Source organism: Choloepus didactylus, chromosome 10 (assembly GCF_015220235.1).
Source record: "Choloepus didactylus isolate mChoDid1 chromosome 10, mChoDid1.pri, whole genome shotgun sequence".
Lineage (NCBI taxonomy): Eukaryota > Metazoa > Chordata > Mammalia > Pilosa > Megalonychidae > Choloepus > Choloepus didactylus.
The window spans coordinates 96,890,689-96,908,664 of record NC_051316.1 but is presented as its reverse complement, the minus strand read 5'-3'; the positions used below and the strand labels follow the sequence as shown (position 1 = coordinate 96,908,664).

Sequence of the window (17,976 nt, the reverse complement as noted above, 5' to 3'; positions counted from 1 at the left end):
TAATTGTGCCTAAGAGTCTCCCCCTGAGTACCTCTTTGTTGCTCAGATGCGGCCCTCTCTCTCTCTAACTGAGCCATCTCGACAGGTGAACTCGCTGCCCTCCCCCCTACATGGGACCCGACTCCCAGGGGTGTAAATCTCCCTGGCAATGCAGAATATGACTCCCGGGGATGAATGTGGACCCGGCATCGTGGGATTGAGAGTAACTTCTTGACCAAAAGGGGGATGCAAAATGAAACGAAATTGTTTCAGTGGCTGAGAGATTCCAAATGGAGTCGAGAGGTCACTCTGGTGGACATTCTTATGCACTATATAGACAACACCTCTTAGGTTTTAATGTATTGGAATAGCTAGAAATAAATACCTGAAACTACCAAACTCCAACCCAGCAGTCTGGACTCCTGAAGAGATTTATACAATAATGTAGATTACAAGGGGTGACAGTGTGATTGTGAAGACCTTGTGAATCATACCCCCTTTATCTAGTGTATGGATGAGTAGAAAAATGGGGATAAAAACTAAAGGACAAACAGGGTGGGATGGGGGGATGATTTGGGTGTTCTTTTTTCACTTTTATTTTTTATTCTTGTTCTGGTTCTTTCTGATGTAAGGAAAATGTTCAGAGATAGATTGTGGTGATGAACACATAACTATGTTATCATACTGTGGACAGTGGATTGTATACCATGGATGATTGTATGGTGTGTGAAAAAAAAAAAAAATCTGAGATAGATTAAAAGAAATCTGCCAAAAGCACATTGTGCTCTGATAAGAAAAGGTTTTATATTCATGAAATCATCAATAATTGTTGTAGTGCTAATATTTTATTTCTCCACATTCTAGCCTTTCTGTTTCTTTAATAAAGTCAGCTATTTGTTGATAAAACAAACAAACAAACAAAAAAAAACATCATTTAAAGAAACTACTAAAGTAGTTTAGCAATAAATACCTAGAGGGAGGAGAATGATAATTAATCAATATTCCCATTAGCTAATGGTGAGGAATATTCACATCATAAGCAATTTCCATTCCAAAAATGGCTATGATTAGGATAGCTATTCTAAAGGCACTTTTTCATTTTAATATTCTACCTAAATTCTTGACTCAAATATTCAAAGAGAAGAGTGACTGGCCAATTCCATTTAGGGCACATACAGTAAAAAAATACGGGATCACACATACCTTAAAAGATGCTGCTAAGAATGTGTATAGTTGGCTGAAGGTTGGTTTGTACAGCAGGTACTTGTGGGGATTTTCTCGTCTAGTAGGCTTGTCAGTTGATTCCTATATTTATACACAGGAAACAACATACATACAAGTTGTATGTGAAAGATGTCTCAATGCCTATTTTCACTATTCTCTTCATCAAATATCTTTCTTTTTACTTAATGCTACTATTATGTTTATCTATTTCTCCTGTGTCTCATCAAGAGAACTTCTTTATTCACACTTGCAGCATTTGTTGAATATGGGGGCTGCATTTGAGGAGCAAGGCAGCAAAAGTGTTACCAAAACTGGAAATGTAGAGAGATTACCTGCATTCCTGGTTTATTCATCTGGGAAGCTAAATTCATGGGCTCCCTTTCCAGGGCTTGTAACATCCGGAACATGTCAACGGTTAGTTCACTGAACTTGACCTGCAGGAAAAACACACCTGGCCATTAAAATGTCACACAGATACCTAATGTAGATTACAATGGGTGACAGTGTGATTGTGAAAACCTTGTGGCTTGCACTCCCTTTAACCAGTGTATGGATGGATGAGTAGAAAAATGGGGACAAAACTAAATGAAAAATAGGGTGGGATGAGAGGGATGATTTGGGTGTTTTTTTTTATTTTTATTTTTTATTCTGATTCTGATTCTTTATGGTATAAGGAAAATGTTCAAAAATAGATTGGGGTGATGAATGCACAACTATATGATGGTACTGTGAACAGTGGATTGTACACCATGGATGACTCTATGGTATGTGAATATATCTCAATAAAAATGAATTAAAAAACTAAAAGAAAAACAAACAAAAAACACTGTAGCTTGCAGACCTGGAAGTCTGTAATCATATAATTACTCTTGATATTCATGTGTAATTTATGAAATTGGGTATTTTATTCTCCAACATTTCATTGTGAAAGTTTTTTTGAAGACAGTTAAGTTGAAAGCACTGTACAGTGAAACTCATATGCCCATCCTCTAGATCCTATAAATAACATGTTTCTATATTTACTTTATCACATCTCTCTCCATATATCAATCCTCTATCAATCCATCAATGTCCTCAATGAACTTGTGCCAGTTTGATTGTATTGTGTCCCCCAAACGCCATTATCTTTGACATAATCTTGTGTGGGCAGACATTGTCAGTTTTGACTAGATTTCCTTGAGTGTTTCTTTGGAGATGTGCCCCACTCGACTGTGGGTGATGATTCTAATTGGATAATTTCCATGGAGTGTTGACCCGCCCATTGGGTGGGCCTTGATCAGTGGAGCCATATAAATGAGCTGATGGGCAGAGGGAACTCAGCGCAGCTGTGGGTGATGTTTTGAAGAGGAGCTACAGCCAAGAGGGACACTGTGAAGAAAGCACAGGAGCTGCAGATGAGAGACAGTTTGAAGACAGCTGTTGAAAGCAGACTCTTTCTCCCGAGAAGCTGAGAGAGGACAAATATCCCAAGTGCAACTAAGAGTGATATTTTTGAGGAACTGCAGCCTCGAGAGGAACATCCTGGGAGAAAGCCATGTTGAAACCAGAACTTTGGAGCAGACATCAGCCACGTGCCTTCCCAGCTAACAGAGGTTTTCTGGACGCCACTGACCATCCTCCTAGTGAAGGTACCCGATTGCTCATGTGTTACCTTGGATACTTTATGGCCTTAAGACTGTAACTGTGTAACCAAATAAACCCCCTTTTATAAAAGCCAATCCATCTCTGGTGTTTTGCATTCAGCAGCATTAGCAAACTAGAACAGAACTATTTATTAAAAAAAAAATGAATTAGTCATGTCAACAAAGAAACTATATTAAGTCTTACAAACAGGCTAACTTTTATTCAGTAGCCAGGCCTCTGAACTATGTCTATGACCCATATTTCATCATCACTTCAATACATTGTTGTACTATACAGTGTGTTTAAGACACAGCCTTTTCTATTTTAAACAATATTTATACAGAACATCAGGTAGACGCATAAGGACAAAACAAAGAGATGAGAATTTTTTAAAGTACCTGTTACTATGAAATAAAAGAGGAATTAATTCCTTACTTAAAACAGGAATGTTTATTAAGATTATTCACTAGAGTTGCAAGTAATTGATTCATTTAATATATTTTCAAGCAGACTAAGGAAAAATTTAAATTCTCCTCGACAAAAATTTCACAAAGTCACAAAGATGGGATTTTTTGACCATGTCAAATGTTTCACATAAACATTACTTGAATTTTTTGAAATGTGATAAAATTATCCTCAAGTTCCATACATTCATCACTAGTTAGACTTATTACCTCTGTACAAGGGAATGAGATAAGACCTTCTAGAGCAGGGCTTGGAGATAATGATCTGGCCCATCTGTCATCTCTACTTTGCCTAAAATGAGGCATATAAATAAGAGCACATGCTCTAGGATGTAACTAACACTTTCTGCTACATGAGGATTTTACAGAATAAACTCTAAATACAGGAAATTTATAGATACCTGTTGTGCCAGTTTGAATGTATTATGTCCCCCAAAATACCATTACTTTTGATGCAATCTTGTGTGGGCAGACGCATTAGTGTTGATTAGATTGTAATTCTTTGAGTGTTTCCGTGGAGATGTGACCCACCCAACTGTAGGTAATAACTCTGATGGGATAATTTCCATGGAGGTGTGGCCCTGCCCATTCAGTGTGGGCCTTGGTGAGTTTACTAGAGCACTATAAAAGCTCAGACAGAAGGATCTAGCTTGCTACAGCCAAAAGGGACACTCTGAAGAATCCACAGGGGCTGAGAGAGGAGCTGCAATTTACAGAGACATTTTAGAGATGGCCTTTGAAAGGAGACTTTTGCTCCAGAGAAGCTAAGAGAGGACAAATGCCCCAAGAGCAACTGAGAGTGACATTTTGAAGAGAAGCTGCCGCTTAGAGGAACATCCTGGGAGAAAGCCATTTTGAAACCAGAACTCTGGAGCAGTCTCCAGCCACGTGCATTCCCAGCTAAAAAGGTTTTCCGGACACCACTGGCCATCCTCCAGTGAAGGTACCCAATTGCTGATGACTTACCTTGGACACTTTATGGTCTTAAGACTGTAATTTTGTAACCAAATAAACTCACTTTATAAAAGGTGATCCATTTCTGGTGTTTTGTGAAAAGGCAGCATTAGCAAACTGGAACAGATTTTGGTACAAGAAGTGGGGTGCTGCTGAGATTGCAAATACCAAACATGTTGGAACAGCTTTTTAAATAGATAAGGGGAATATTCTGGAAGAATTGTGAGGAGCTTGATAGAAAAGGCTAAACTGCTTTGAAGAGACTGTTTATGGAAATATGGACTCTAAAGATACTTTTGATGAGGCCTTGAGCAGAAATGATGAATCTGTTGTGAGCTGGAAGAAAGGCAATCTTTATTTTAAAGTAGCAGAAAATTTGGCAAAATTGAGTCCTGGTGTCAGATGGAAGGAAGAATTTGAGAGCAACGAGCTGGGATACTTGGCTGATGAGATTTTGAGACTAAAAGTTGTAGATATAGCATGGCTTCTCCTTGCAGCTTACAGTAAGGAGAGAGATAATCTAAGAACTGAACTCTTGGGTATGAAGAAATCAGAAACAGATCATTTGGAAAATTCTGGGCTTCCAGAAAGTGAGACTCCAGGAGCTATAGCCCAATGTGAGGTGAGGATTTAACCAAACATGGAACCCAGCCGCCATTACAGTACAAGCCAGGATTGGAGATGGAGTTGTCCAGAAAGGATTTGTGGAAAGTCCTATTGTCTGACAGCTTTGACCCCTGTGTGCTTCATGCGAGGCCAACAGAATTTTTGCAAGATCTTTATAGACAGAGCCACTGCTGGTCTTGACTGGAGGAGTCAGACAAGGAAAAAAACTGAAGGAAAAATTTCTTCAAAGACAGAGCCATGGAGATTGAGGTCTGGAGTCAAGAGGTCTTGGGAAGGGAGAATGGAGAGGCCCATGCACGTGAAAGGGTGAGTTTGCCCCAGAGTCAGAGCACAGGCCTTCCACCTCGATGCTCAGGAAGAGTGCTGCCACCCCAGGCCCCAGAGAAGGTGGAGCACATTCCCCAGGGATTGGGGAAAGCCTGGCCGCCACCCCACCATTGAGCGTGTACCCCAGAGATGGAAGAGAATCCGGGTGCTGCCCCAATGTTTGAGGAGAGTGGGGCCAAGAAGAAGGTAGTCTTCCCAGTGTGTGGATATGCAAACTCCAGCGTTTGCAGAAAAAAGGGCTGCTGCGTAAGCCTTTGGAAAGTGTGGGACTGTCTCTCTCTCAAGCCCCAAGGATGATCCTCCAGTGAGGGTACCCGATTGTTGATGACTTACCTTGGACACTTTATGGCCTTAAGACTGTAACTTTGTAACCAAATAAACCCAGTTCATGAAAGCTGATCTATTTCTGGTGTTTCACAAAAAGGCAGCATTAGCAAACTGGAACACCTGTTTCAACCCAATAATAGCTACCACCCCTCTTGAACCAGATTGTTTTCATGTCAAAAGAGTATATCATACTTCCTACTTCAAGCCCATTGATCCTTATCTCAAATTACATGTTTGACATCACTTGAATTCTTCCATTTCCTATTCTTTAACTTTGGGTCAAATTCCATTAGTCCTTCAGTGCCTCACTCTCCAGCCTTTTAATCCTCCTTTTCGTGCCTTCTCCTCTGCAGATAGATCTCTTACATCCTAAGCAATATGATCAGGTTCAACAACTGATATTATCATATATCTACCTGCCCAACAAGTTAGAAACATAGAAGTTGTCTTTGATATCTATTTCTCTCTTATTTCCATATCCAACCAAATGTCAAATACTGTTGGTTGTACCTCCTATATATCTCTTGAAATTACCCTCATTAATCTATTACCACCACCCGTTTGGTATAAGATATTATCTCTCACCAAGATTACTATAACAATTTCCTAATTGCTCTGCCACACCCATTCTAGTGCCATTCTGCTCTCCACAACTACAACCAAAATAATACTTCCAAAATACAGGTCTCATCATGCCTGATATGTTACCCTCTGCTCTTTACATTATTACCTCCTACTTACTATTTAATTTTTAGTTCAAGAAATTGAACTCAGAAAAACTTTCAAGGACCCCCCTCCTCCCTGGACTAGTTCAAATCCCTTGATTATAGATATTTAGAATCATGCACTTCTCCTTTGTCCCATTTGTTCAAGTGGCAATTTTATATGTATCCGGGTGGATATTTGATCAATGTCTGTCATTACAACCAGACTGTAAGCTCCATCAGGGAAAGCACTGTCATTTTTTTTTCTGCCATTCATCCCCGGTGTCTGGTACACAAATGGTACTCAGCAAATACTTACTATATGAAGAAATGAATAATTCGTTTGCTGAACTCCAAGTCTCATACTGCCAGTCATTAAAAAAATTATGAAATCAAAGCCATATTTTAATATATGGAAAAAAAATACCCAACTCTATGTCAAAAGGTAGAAATAAAGCTTCTGCTTCCAGTAATATAAGGGTAAGAAATCCATGACTATTACCCTTGGAAATGCATGATGAACCTGCAAGAAAGTAAGGGATTTCCTCTGAGGCCAGGACTGAAAGGGAATAGGTTTAGGAAGGTAAATCAGCACTAATACCTTCGGCTGCCCTGTAGTAATGATAACATGGGGCTGCTGGGGAATTGGTTGGACATCCCACTACCCAAATACTCAAATAAAGGTGGAAGACAACAGAATATATCCTCAGGGAAGGAGTAGAGTAGGAAATACTCTGCTTTTTTTTGCAGGGAGGCAGACATGATGGAAACAGGTTTACCTTGGCCTTGGCTCTAGGTAGAGGAAGAGAAAAAAATCTTACCCTAAGATTTCATAGCCATTGTCCAGGTCCCATAGGGTTTGGGAATCTGAATTCACACTATTTGCATGGCCCCAAAATCTATAACGATTTTTGCTTTATTATAGACAACCAAAACTGGTAGTACTCTCAGGTTCTGGGGAAAAAGTAAATGCAGATTCTCTCTGGAGGAAGGCACCTTTAATCCAGCTGACAGAGTTACAACAAAAAACTCATCATCAAAAAGAACCAAGGAAAATTATGGAACTGAGAAAGACAATATGTGAAATTTAAAAATCAATGAAAGACTTAATTGCATTTTGGACATATGAGAAGACAGGATTAGTGAACTAGAAAATAAGTCAATGAAATATCCTAACTGAAATCCACGGAAGAAAAAAATTATGGAAAATACAGAAAACAGTATAACAGACACGTGACACTATGGGAGGGTCTATAGGCATGTAGCTTCCGAACCAGAAGTAGAGGAAAGAGTGGAGCAGAAACAATATTCTAAGGTACAATGTCTTTGAATATATTCCAAAATGGATGAAAACTATCAATGACAGATTCAAGAAACTCTGAACCTCAAGCAGGATAAAGAAAGAAAACCAGACCTACATACACCATAATGTAGAATGTATTAGAAACTCCTACAAATAAATAAGAAACATTTGGGCTGCTGTGTTATAGGGTATGCATATTTTAATACTAGAAACTGCCTAATACGTTCCTAAAGTGGATATACCAATTTACACTCCTACCAACAAGGTACGAGATATCCAATTTTTGCACAATCTTGCCAGGATATGGTATAATCAGTTACTCTGGGTCTGTTTTGTTTTGTTTGTAACCATTTTGGGTGGGTGATATCTCATTTGTTTTCAATTTACATTTTTTTGAATATTAAAATTTCTTTTAAATAAAAAAGGTGAGAAAAATCCTGAGCTTTCAGAACTCTACAAACCATAAAAATGTTTCAAAATCTTTTGAATTGGCATGTGTGTGCATGTATATGCACTACCATTTAAAAACTGTTTTAATTTAGGAATTTGCAAAATGACGGCTATAAAAGCCAAAAATGGCATAGTATTAGAAAAATTTAACAGTGAAAATGGTATGTGTAGAGAAGGATCCAAAATTAAATCACATGAAAGACAGAAAAATGCAACCACTGGTGACTTTTTCCAAGATCTCATAATTTCTGGTAAATTAAATTTCCAGTAAATTAAATCCTCGTCATCTCAGAACTACCTCATAATTTCTAGTAAATTAAATTTCTAGTAAATTAAATCCTCATTACCTCAGAACTATTCTGACAATCCCTTAAGGAATGATGTACCAATAAACACTACAATGTGGATGAACCTTAAAAACTTTATCCTAAGTGAAAGAAGGCATATACAAAAGGTTACATATTGCCTGATTTCATTTACACGAAATGTCCAGAATAGGTAAATCCACAGAAATAGAAAGCAGATTAATGGATGACAAGGCTGGGGTGGGAAGGGAATAGATAGTGAATGCTTAATGGATACAGGGTGATGAAAATGTTCTGAAATTAGACAGTGGTAACAGCTGCACAACATTGTGAATGTACTAAAAACCACTGAATTGTACATTTTTAAATGCTTAAAATGGTGAATTTTATCTCTATTAGAAAAACCCTCTCCCCTCTTTTTTCCTGACTGTAAAAATAATGTACATGCCCTCCCCCCTACGTGGGATCAGACACCCAGGGGAGTGAATCTCCCTGGCGACGTGGAATATGACTCCCGGGGAGGAATGTAGACCCGGCATCGTGGGACGGAGAACATCTTCTTGACCAAAAGGGGGATGTGAAAGGAAATGAAATAAGCTTCAGTAGCAGAGAGATTCCAAAAGGAGCCGAGAGGGCACTCTGGTGGGCACTCTTACGCACACTTTAGACAACCCTTTTTAGGTTCTAAAGAATTGGGGTAGCTGGTGGTGGATACCTGAAACTATCAAACTACAACCCAGAACCCATGAATCTCGAAGACAATTGTATGAAAATGTAGCTTATGAGGGGTGACAATGGGATTGGGAAAGCCATAAGGACCACACTCCACTTTGTCTAGTTTATGGATGGATGAGTAGAAAAATAGGGGAAGGAAACAAACAAAGGTACCCAGTGTTCTTTTTTACTTCAATTGCTCTTTTTCACTCTAATTATTATTCTTGTTATTTTTGTGTGTGTGCTAATGAAGGGGTCAGGGATTGATTTAGGTGATGAATGTACAACTATGTAATGGTACTGTAAACAATCGAAAGTACGATTTGTTTTGTATGACTGCATGGTATGTGAATATATCTCAATAAAATGAAGATAAAAAAATAATGTACAGCGATTTGCAAGTTTAGAAAATTATAAACAAGAATATTAAAATCACCTATAAATCTGCTATTCAGAGATAAACCTTTTATGACATTGGTAAATTTCCTACTAGTCTTTTTCATATGCATATATATAGAGAGATCCTAATATATATGAAATAATTCTGTTTACATAGTTCCAAAACTGTTTTTTTTCATTCGTTGTATCATAACCATCTTTCTATGTTATATAAAATTCTCTGTAAACCATTTAAATGTCTGTATTATATTCTATAAACAGATACAGCATAATTTAACTATTTCCTCACAGATGTTAGGACACATATAGGGTGATAATAATTCTGTGATAAACAAAAGTACTATTTTTTGAAGTGAATTTTAAGCATAATTTCTTCACAGTTCCTCACCTGATTATTGCAATTACCAATAATGAGTGCATCAGCCAGAGACAACTGTCCCACAATCATGCCCTGTTCCAGCAATGGGGCTCCTGTTTCAGCAAGTCTATTAGAAGTGATAACAATGGTATTATCATCATTTAATACCATGACGGGGTCTGCCTAAAGAAAGAAGTAATAAATGGTTAGTAGACAAGATATTAATATACAAAATTATTCCTTCTTCTTACATACACACACAATAATTAAGTATACCACATAGCTCTTATCCATAATTATGACAACCTTCCTTGACAAAATCTGACCTCAATGAAAGCTGCTACTTCTTGAAGCACCAGGTTCCATTCTACTTGATCTTCAGTATTAAAGCGGTGAGTATAATCTTCAATTTCATCCGACAATTCCTAATTTTAAAATACCAAAAGGAAAAAGGGTCATAAAAAAACAACATACTCTTGAACAAAAATTGATAGTTATAAAGTTTATCAATATACTCTCACAATTATAGCAGAAAATAAAGAATTTAAACTACATGGATTTGCTTCAAAATTAAAGCTCTAGAATGATATAAGTCAAATAAGATCTTTACAGATATCTAGGGTGACTCGTATGTGTTCAGAGCTACATCAGCAAAGAACTTATTAACAGAAAATTCTGAAAGGAAAAAATCCAACATTTTTAGAAAAAGCATAAGCTTGAATACACATTTTTTAAAATGAATACTGTCTAGCTGATTTTCTGTAAATTTATATCATACTGTTTTTTAGAAATAATCTTATTAGTAACAGGGTTTGGGGGAGAGAGTGAGGAGGGGTATGTTGGCCTTCTCAAAGCTAGGCATGTTATGCTTGAGTTGCAAAATTTTAAAAGTATACCATCAAAACCAATAACTAAGTACAAAGTGCAACCAGAATTTAGTATGAAACAATTACAGGTACTGACTGGATCCAGAATACAGCTTACTCTTAATTACCTGAGTCGATGGACAGAGTGATGCATACACTCTAAAGTGGTGGAAAAAACAAAAGTGATTTATAGTACCTCTGTAGAGCTTTATTTGTAATTTTTCTTGATTTTACCTTTCAATTACTTTCTCTAAAACTAAATACTTTAACTTTTGTTTCCATTTCTCAACCGTCCATTAATGGACTGTGAAATGTAAAACACAATGAAAAGACAAAAGCAAGCAATTAAGATGATTAGCTCTGATTAGCACATTTGAAATACGAAGACAGGAAAGTTTTTGTCATTACCCTTGTGAGAAGTTACTACACTTTTAATGCTATAATTATTTAGAATATCAAAATTATTTTAATCTTAAATCTATTAAAATTCAAAAATTTCCATACATAATTAGAATTTAAGATTTTGATTATTTACCTTAACCAGATCCTTCACAACATCCATTTTGTTGAGAAGAAGACAAACCACTATAAATCTTGCATAGTAGCGTAGCTTCTTCACTACCAACTCAGGTCTGTAGTAGATAAATGGAAAAGTACTAAGATTAAAAAAGGATACATTTTTTTCTTTTTTTTCCAATTTTCTGACAGCTTATAAAACTCTTCAAATACTTTTCTGCACAGCTGCAAACATTTCCACATGTAATCATGTAGTCTTTTAAGACCTTTCTTAATTACTGATTAAGTCATTTCTTTATATATTCTTTTTTTTTTTAAATTGGGGTGAGATTTTTTTATTAATTTTAATTTAACATAAATTTTAATTTCATTTTTAATTTAATTTTTAATATTTAACATTTGTCAGTTTACAGAAAAATCATGCAGAAAGTAGAGTTCCCACATTACACCTCCCAGCATGCAGTTTTCTCTATTAGTGCATTAGTGTGGTACCTTTGTTGCAATTCATGAACCATATTCATTAATCATATGACATTTGAATTCACTGTTATTGGTTCTATTGGTTTTCTTTGTAAATTTTTATTCTGGTAACACCCTTGTTCAGGTGACCTTCTGCCAGCATTCCAGCATAGGTCCTAAAGATCTTCTTACATCCTTGCCCCTCAGTAATCATTATATGTGGGTCAGATCCTCTGCTCTCTCAACCCATTACATAATTGAAGCAGAATCAATGGGTTTACAGAAATTATTTATCTAGAGCATCATCCAGCTGCCTTTCAAATAGTTAAGAGCTGCATGGTTGCTGTCATGAGAAGTCCTTGAAGCCTTCAGGCAAACGAACTGTCCACCTGTGCTCTCCCCCTAAAGGCGAATTCCAAATCCTTTCTAAACTGTCCAGTGCATTGCAGCCAGTGTCTACACCTTTAAAAGGTCTCCACAATCTGCACCCAAGCAAGCTGTCGGTAGATAAAGACGTGTACCATGGAGCAAATACAAAGCTTGTCCAGACAGGTCAGACTCGGGTCCACCATTACTTCTGGTTTGGTGCCTGTTTGCCCATGCCTAGGCTAGAGTGAGGCTTGTTTATAGGATCTCAGAAGCTGTTCTCATCCCTCTTTGGCACATAACTGTCCAAAACATCCCATGAAAGGCCACCTTCCATCCATGCCTCAATCCATCCCGCAAGGATGACATTCCCAGCCTCGAAAGCCATATATTCATTTTTAATAAATATCTTTTGAGAACTTAGACACTATGCTAAGTGCTAGGAGTACAATGATCAAAAAACCATAGACAGTCCTTTTCTTCAACATCTTACAGTCAAAAAAGTTACTGAAAATACAAGAGACAGAGAAGTACTTAAACACAATAGAATAAATATGATGATAAGAGAAATAAATGGTGCTGTTTGAACCTGTAGAGCTGGACCTAGAGTGAGGAGAGAATTCCTAGACAAAGACCACAGGAAGATTAGACCACAGGCAGAAAAATGAGAAGAAGAGTCCTGGGAAGATGATTTGTCTTGAGGTTCTCATTTTTCTGATATTAATATAGTTCAAGCCAGCTTTCTTATGCTTATTGTTTGTATATCATATCTTTTTCCATTCTTCTACTTTCAATCTATCTATATATTTTTATTTAAATGCATTTTTGGTAGACAGTATATAGTTAGGTTTTGTTTTTTTATCCACTTTGACAATCACTGCTTTGTACCGAAACTATTTAGATAATGTACATTTAATGCTGTTACTGAGATGGCTGGGATTGAGTCTAATGCCTTGCTATTTGATTGTTTATTCCTTTACTGTTCCCTTCTTGTCTTCTTTTGGGTTAACTGAATATTTTTTAAGTGCTCCATTATATAATCTCTATTGGCATCTTAGTTATACCACTTCTTTGTTAGTTTTCTTTGCATGGTTGAATAGGAGTAGCAATATGAGTCCTTAACTTTTCAAAAGCAATTGCAATCAATATTGTACCTCTTCACACCTGACACTTTACACTTATTCCTTATCAATTCAAACCTGAAATTTCCAAATTCATTTCCTGCTTTCTAAATCTTGCATCACAAATGTAACCTTACAACAGTGCAACTCCATTCAACTGCTCCAATCTTTGGATAATAGTTGCCATATCTTTCAATTCTACATATATCATAAATGCCAACTGCCAGTGACATTTATTTTAAATGGTCAATTAACTTTTTTTTTATTTTCAAATAAATTCAAAGTTATAGGAACAGTTGCAAAAATAATACTAACCGCATACACAGAATTCCATCATACCCTGACCCCCCTCCGCCGATAGCTCAATCCACCAACTTTAACATGCTGTCACATCGCTATTTCTTTCCCTCCCTATCTATCATCCATCATCTATTGCTCTGTCTTCTGTACATATGAGAGCTAGCTGCACACATCCTTGAACATACACTATAATTCACATACACACTTCCCATGAACAAGAACATTCTTCTATGCAATCCCCTTAAGCGCAGCTAAGAAGTACAAGAGATTCAGCAATGATACGAGGCTTACATTCTCTATTTCCTTTTCCTTATGTCTCAACTGTGTCCCTTTGAGCCACCTGTCCTCTATCCTCCAATCCCAACCAAGTTCATCCTTGGCATTCAATTGTCATCTATTTAGACTTTTTTTTTTTCCCAATTGTGGAGACATATATACAGCCTAACTCTTCCCATTCCATCCCCTCCCTAGCCTTCCATTAGTGGGATTAATCACATTTAGAACGTTGTAATGCTCTTTCCCATCATCCATTACTAGAAATTTCCCTTCACCTCAAACTGCAACCCTACACTCATTTTGTAACTCCCCATTGCCCCTTCCCCCATTTCTCTTAACCCAAACTCTACTTTTCATCTCTATGGTTATATTCTCTAATAATTTCTTTGTGTTTACTGTGGGGCTTAAAATTAACCTCTTAAATCCATAACAATCTTGTTTTTCTTTGATACCACCTTCACTTCAATAGGACACATAAACTATGTTCCTATACTCCTCCATTCCCCCACCTTTATATAGTTGTCTAAAATTGCATATTTTACATTGAGTTCGAAACCACTGATTTGTCATTAGAGTTTGTGTATTTTATATCATGTAGGAAGTAAATAGTGGAGTTACAGTTCAAAAATTATTGACTTCTATCTGTATTCCACTGTGGTTGGAGAATATGCTTTGAGTATATTCAATTTTTTTTTTTTTAAATTTCTTGAGGCTTGTTTTATGTCCCAGCTTATGGTCCCTTCTGGAGAAAGATCTGTGATCACTGGAGAAAAATGAGTGTCCTGGTGATTTGGGATGTAAGGTACTATATATGTCTGTTAAAATTCTCTATATCTCTTTCTCCTTTCTTCGATTCTCTGTTGGTAGGGCTCCCTTTAGAATATGAAGTAGGGCAGGTCTTTTATTGGCAGAGTCTCTCAGCATTTGTTTGTCTGTGAAAAATTTAAGCTCTCCTTCAAATCTGAAGGAGAGTTTTGCTGGATAAAGTATTCTTGGTTGGAAATTTTTCTCTCTCAGAATTTTAAATATGTCATGCCACTGCCTTCTCGCCTCCATGGTGGCTGCTGAGTAGTCACTACTTAGTGTTATGTCGTTTCCTTTGTATGTGGTGAATTGCTTTTCTCTTGCTGCTTTCAGAACTTGCTCCTTCTCTTCAGTATTTGACAGTCTGATGAGAATATGTCTCTGAGTGGGTTTATTTGGATTTATTCTATTTGGAGTTCGCTGGGCATTTATGCTTTGTGTATTTATATTGTGTAGAAGGTTGGGGAAGTTTTCCCCAACAATTTCTTTGAATACTCTTTCTAGACCTTTACCCTTCTCTTCCCCTTCTGGGACACCAATGAGTCTTAAGTTTGGACGTTTTATTTTATCTATCGTATCCCTGAGATCAATTTCAATTTTTTTTTTATTTTTTTCTTCATTCTTGCTTTTGTTCTTTCATTTTCTGTTCTGTGGACTTCTAGGACACTGAGATGTTGTTCAGCTTCCTCTAGTCTTGTATTGTGAATATCCAGGGTCTTTTTAATTTGGCCAACAGTTTCTTTTATTTCCATAAGATCTTCTATTTTTTTATTTACTCTTGCAATGTCTTCTTTATGCTCTTCTAGGGTCTTCTTTTTTTTTTTTTTTTTTTTTTTTAAATTTAATTATATTTATTCAGAATATCCACTGTGGTTCACTACAGCATTCACAGTTGTGAATAGTTGTGACAAAAATCACCATGCAATGCTGTTTCCCCATGAATGCTGTTTGCGCTTGATTCACATCCAGAAATTCTGTTCAGGCTACCATATTTTAGCTCTTTTTCTCCCCTTTCCACTTTCTTTTCTTTCTATGATATTTTCTGTCCATTTTCATCAATGCTGGGTTTAATTTCAGTCCTTTGGGCCCATCCTCAGAGAATGGGTATGTTATTATTATTGTTATCTTATTGGAAAATTTTAGGTTTACCGAAAAATCATACAGAAAATACAGAGTTCCCATAGACACCCCTCCCACCGCCCCCACACAGCTTTTCCTATTAGCACTTTGCATTGGTGTGGTACCTTGGTTTCAACTGATGGCACAATAGTATTATAATTACACTATTAACCATATTAATAATATTATTATACTACTATAATTAAAATAATATTATAACTATACTATTTCATTACATCTGATGACACAATATTATTATAATTATACTATTAATTAGGGTTCAGTGTTTATTGCTCAGTCCTATGTTTTTTTTTTTTCTCTCATTTTTTTTTATTGTAGAATATAACACATATACATAGAAGTGATAACTTTCTAAGTGCAATTTAACAAGTAATTAGCAAATTTCAAAGAACATTATAGATTACAATTCCGCAGTTTCAATTATTTCCTTACTATGAAATATATACAAAAAGGTAATATTTTTCAAAGCATGATTTAACAAGTAGATACATAGGAAATATATTTCCAATGTTTATCACTAATGGACTTTTTTTTTTTTTAATCATCATTTTATTGAGATATATTCACATACCACGCAGTCATACAAAACAAATTGTACTTTCGATTGTTTACAGTACCATTACATAGTTGTACATTCATCACCTAAATCAATCCCTGACACCTTCATTAGCACACACACAAAAATAACAAGAATAATAATTAGAGTGAAAAAGAGCAATTGAAGTAAAAAAGAACACTGGGTACCTTTGTCTGTTTGTTTCCTTCCCCTATTTTTCTACTCATCCATCCATAAACTAGACAAAGTGGAGTTTGGTCCTTATGGCATTCCCAATCCCACTGTCACCCCTCATAAGCTACATTTTTATACAACTGTCTTCGAGATTCATGGGTTCTGGGTTGTAGTTTAATAGTTTCAGGTATCCACCACCAGCTACCCCAATTCTTTAGAACCTAAAAAAGGTTGTCTAAAGTGTGCGTAAGAGTGCCCACCAGAGTGATCTCTCGCCTCGTTTTGGAATCTCTCTGCCACTGAAGCTTATTTCATTTCCTTTCACAACCCCCTTTTGGTCAAGAAGATGTTCTCCATCCCACGATGCCGGGTCTACATTCCTCCCCGGGAGTCATATTCCACGTTGCCAGGGAGATTCACTTCCCTGGGTGTCTGATCCCACGTAGGGGGGAGGGCAGTGATTTCACCTTTCAAGTTGGCTTAGCCAGAGAGAGAGGGCCACATCTGAGCAACAAAGAGGCATTCAGGAGGAGACTCTTAGGCACAAATACAGGGAGGCCTAGCCTCTCCTTTGCAGCAACCGTCTTCCCAAGGGTAAAACTTATGGTAGAGGGCTCTACCCATCAAACCACCAGTCCCCTATGTCTGTGGTCATGTTAGCAACCATGGAGGTGGGGTAGGCGAATACCCCTGCATTCTCCACAGGCTCCTCAAGGGGGCACTACATCTTTTTTTTTTTTTCCTTGTTTGTCTTTTTTCTTTTTTTTTTTTTTTTAACTTTCCCTTCTTTTTTCAAATCAACTGTATGAAAAAAAAAGTTAAAAAGAAAACAAACATACAATAAAAGAACATTTCAAAGAGACCATAGCAAGGGAGTAAGAAAAAGACAACTAACCTAAGATAACTGCTTAACTTCCAACATGTTCCTACTTTACCCCATGAAAGTTACATAATATAGCAACATTTCAGTGAACTTGTTCCTACTACATCCATCAGAAATTAACAGACCATAGTCATTTCTGGGCATCCCCAGAACGTTAAATAGCTTATCTGTTCTTCTTGGATTATTGTTCCCCCTTCCTTAATTGCTCTCTACTGCTAGTTCCCCTACATTCTACATTATAAACCATTTGTTTTACATTTTTCAAAGTTCACATTAGTGGTAGCATATAATATTTCTCTTTTTGTGCCTGGCTTATTTCGCTCAGCATTATGTCTTCAAGGTTCATCCATGTTGTCATATGTTTCACCAGATCGTTCCTTCTTACTGCCGCGTAGTATTCCATCGTGTGTATATACCACATTTTATTTATCCACTCATCTGTTGAAGGACATTTGGGTTGTTTCCATCTCTTGGCAATTGTGAATAATGCTGCTATGAACATTGGCGTGCAGATATCTGTTCGTGTCACTGCTTTCCGATCTTCCGGGTATATACCGAGAAGTGCAATCGCTGGATCGAATGGTAGCTCTATATCTAGTTTTCTAAGGAACTGCCAGACTGACTTCCAGAGTGGCTGAACCATTATACAGTCCCACCAACAATGAATAAGAGTTCCAATTTCTCCACATCCCCTCCAGCATTTGTAGTTTCCTGTTTGTTTAATGGCAGCCATTCTAACCGGTGTTAGATGGTATCT

The 17,976-nt window shown here is 36.9% G+C and overlaps 1 protein-coding gene across 2 annotated transcripts in view; it reads right to left on the bottom strand.

Moving 5' to 3' along the window:
* SCAI (suppressor of cancer cell invasion) overlaps positions 1–17,976 on the bottom strand; it is a 212,103-nt gene that overhangs the window by 30,987 nt on the left and 163,140 nt on the right. For both annotated transcript variants that reach the window (XR_005210678.1, XM_037797775.1), the window contains exons 7-11: positions 11,160–11,256; positions 10,085–10,183; positions 9,789–9,941; positions 1,536–1,637; positions 1,183–1,284 (exon numbers count right to left, since the gene is read on the bottom strand). Coding sequence is in view for 1 of the 2 variants with exons in the window: in XM_037797775.1 (XP_037653703.1) it covers positions 1,183–1,284; positions 1,536–1,637; positions 9,789–9,941; positions 10,085–10,183; positions 11,160–11,256 (553 nt within the window). In the remaining variant the exon portion in view is untranslated. The remainder of the gene's footprint in view (positions 1–1,182; positions 1,285–1,535; positions 1,638–9,788; positions 9,942–10,084; positions 10,184–11,159; positions 11,257–17,976) is intronic.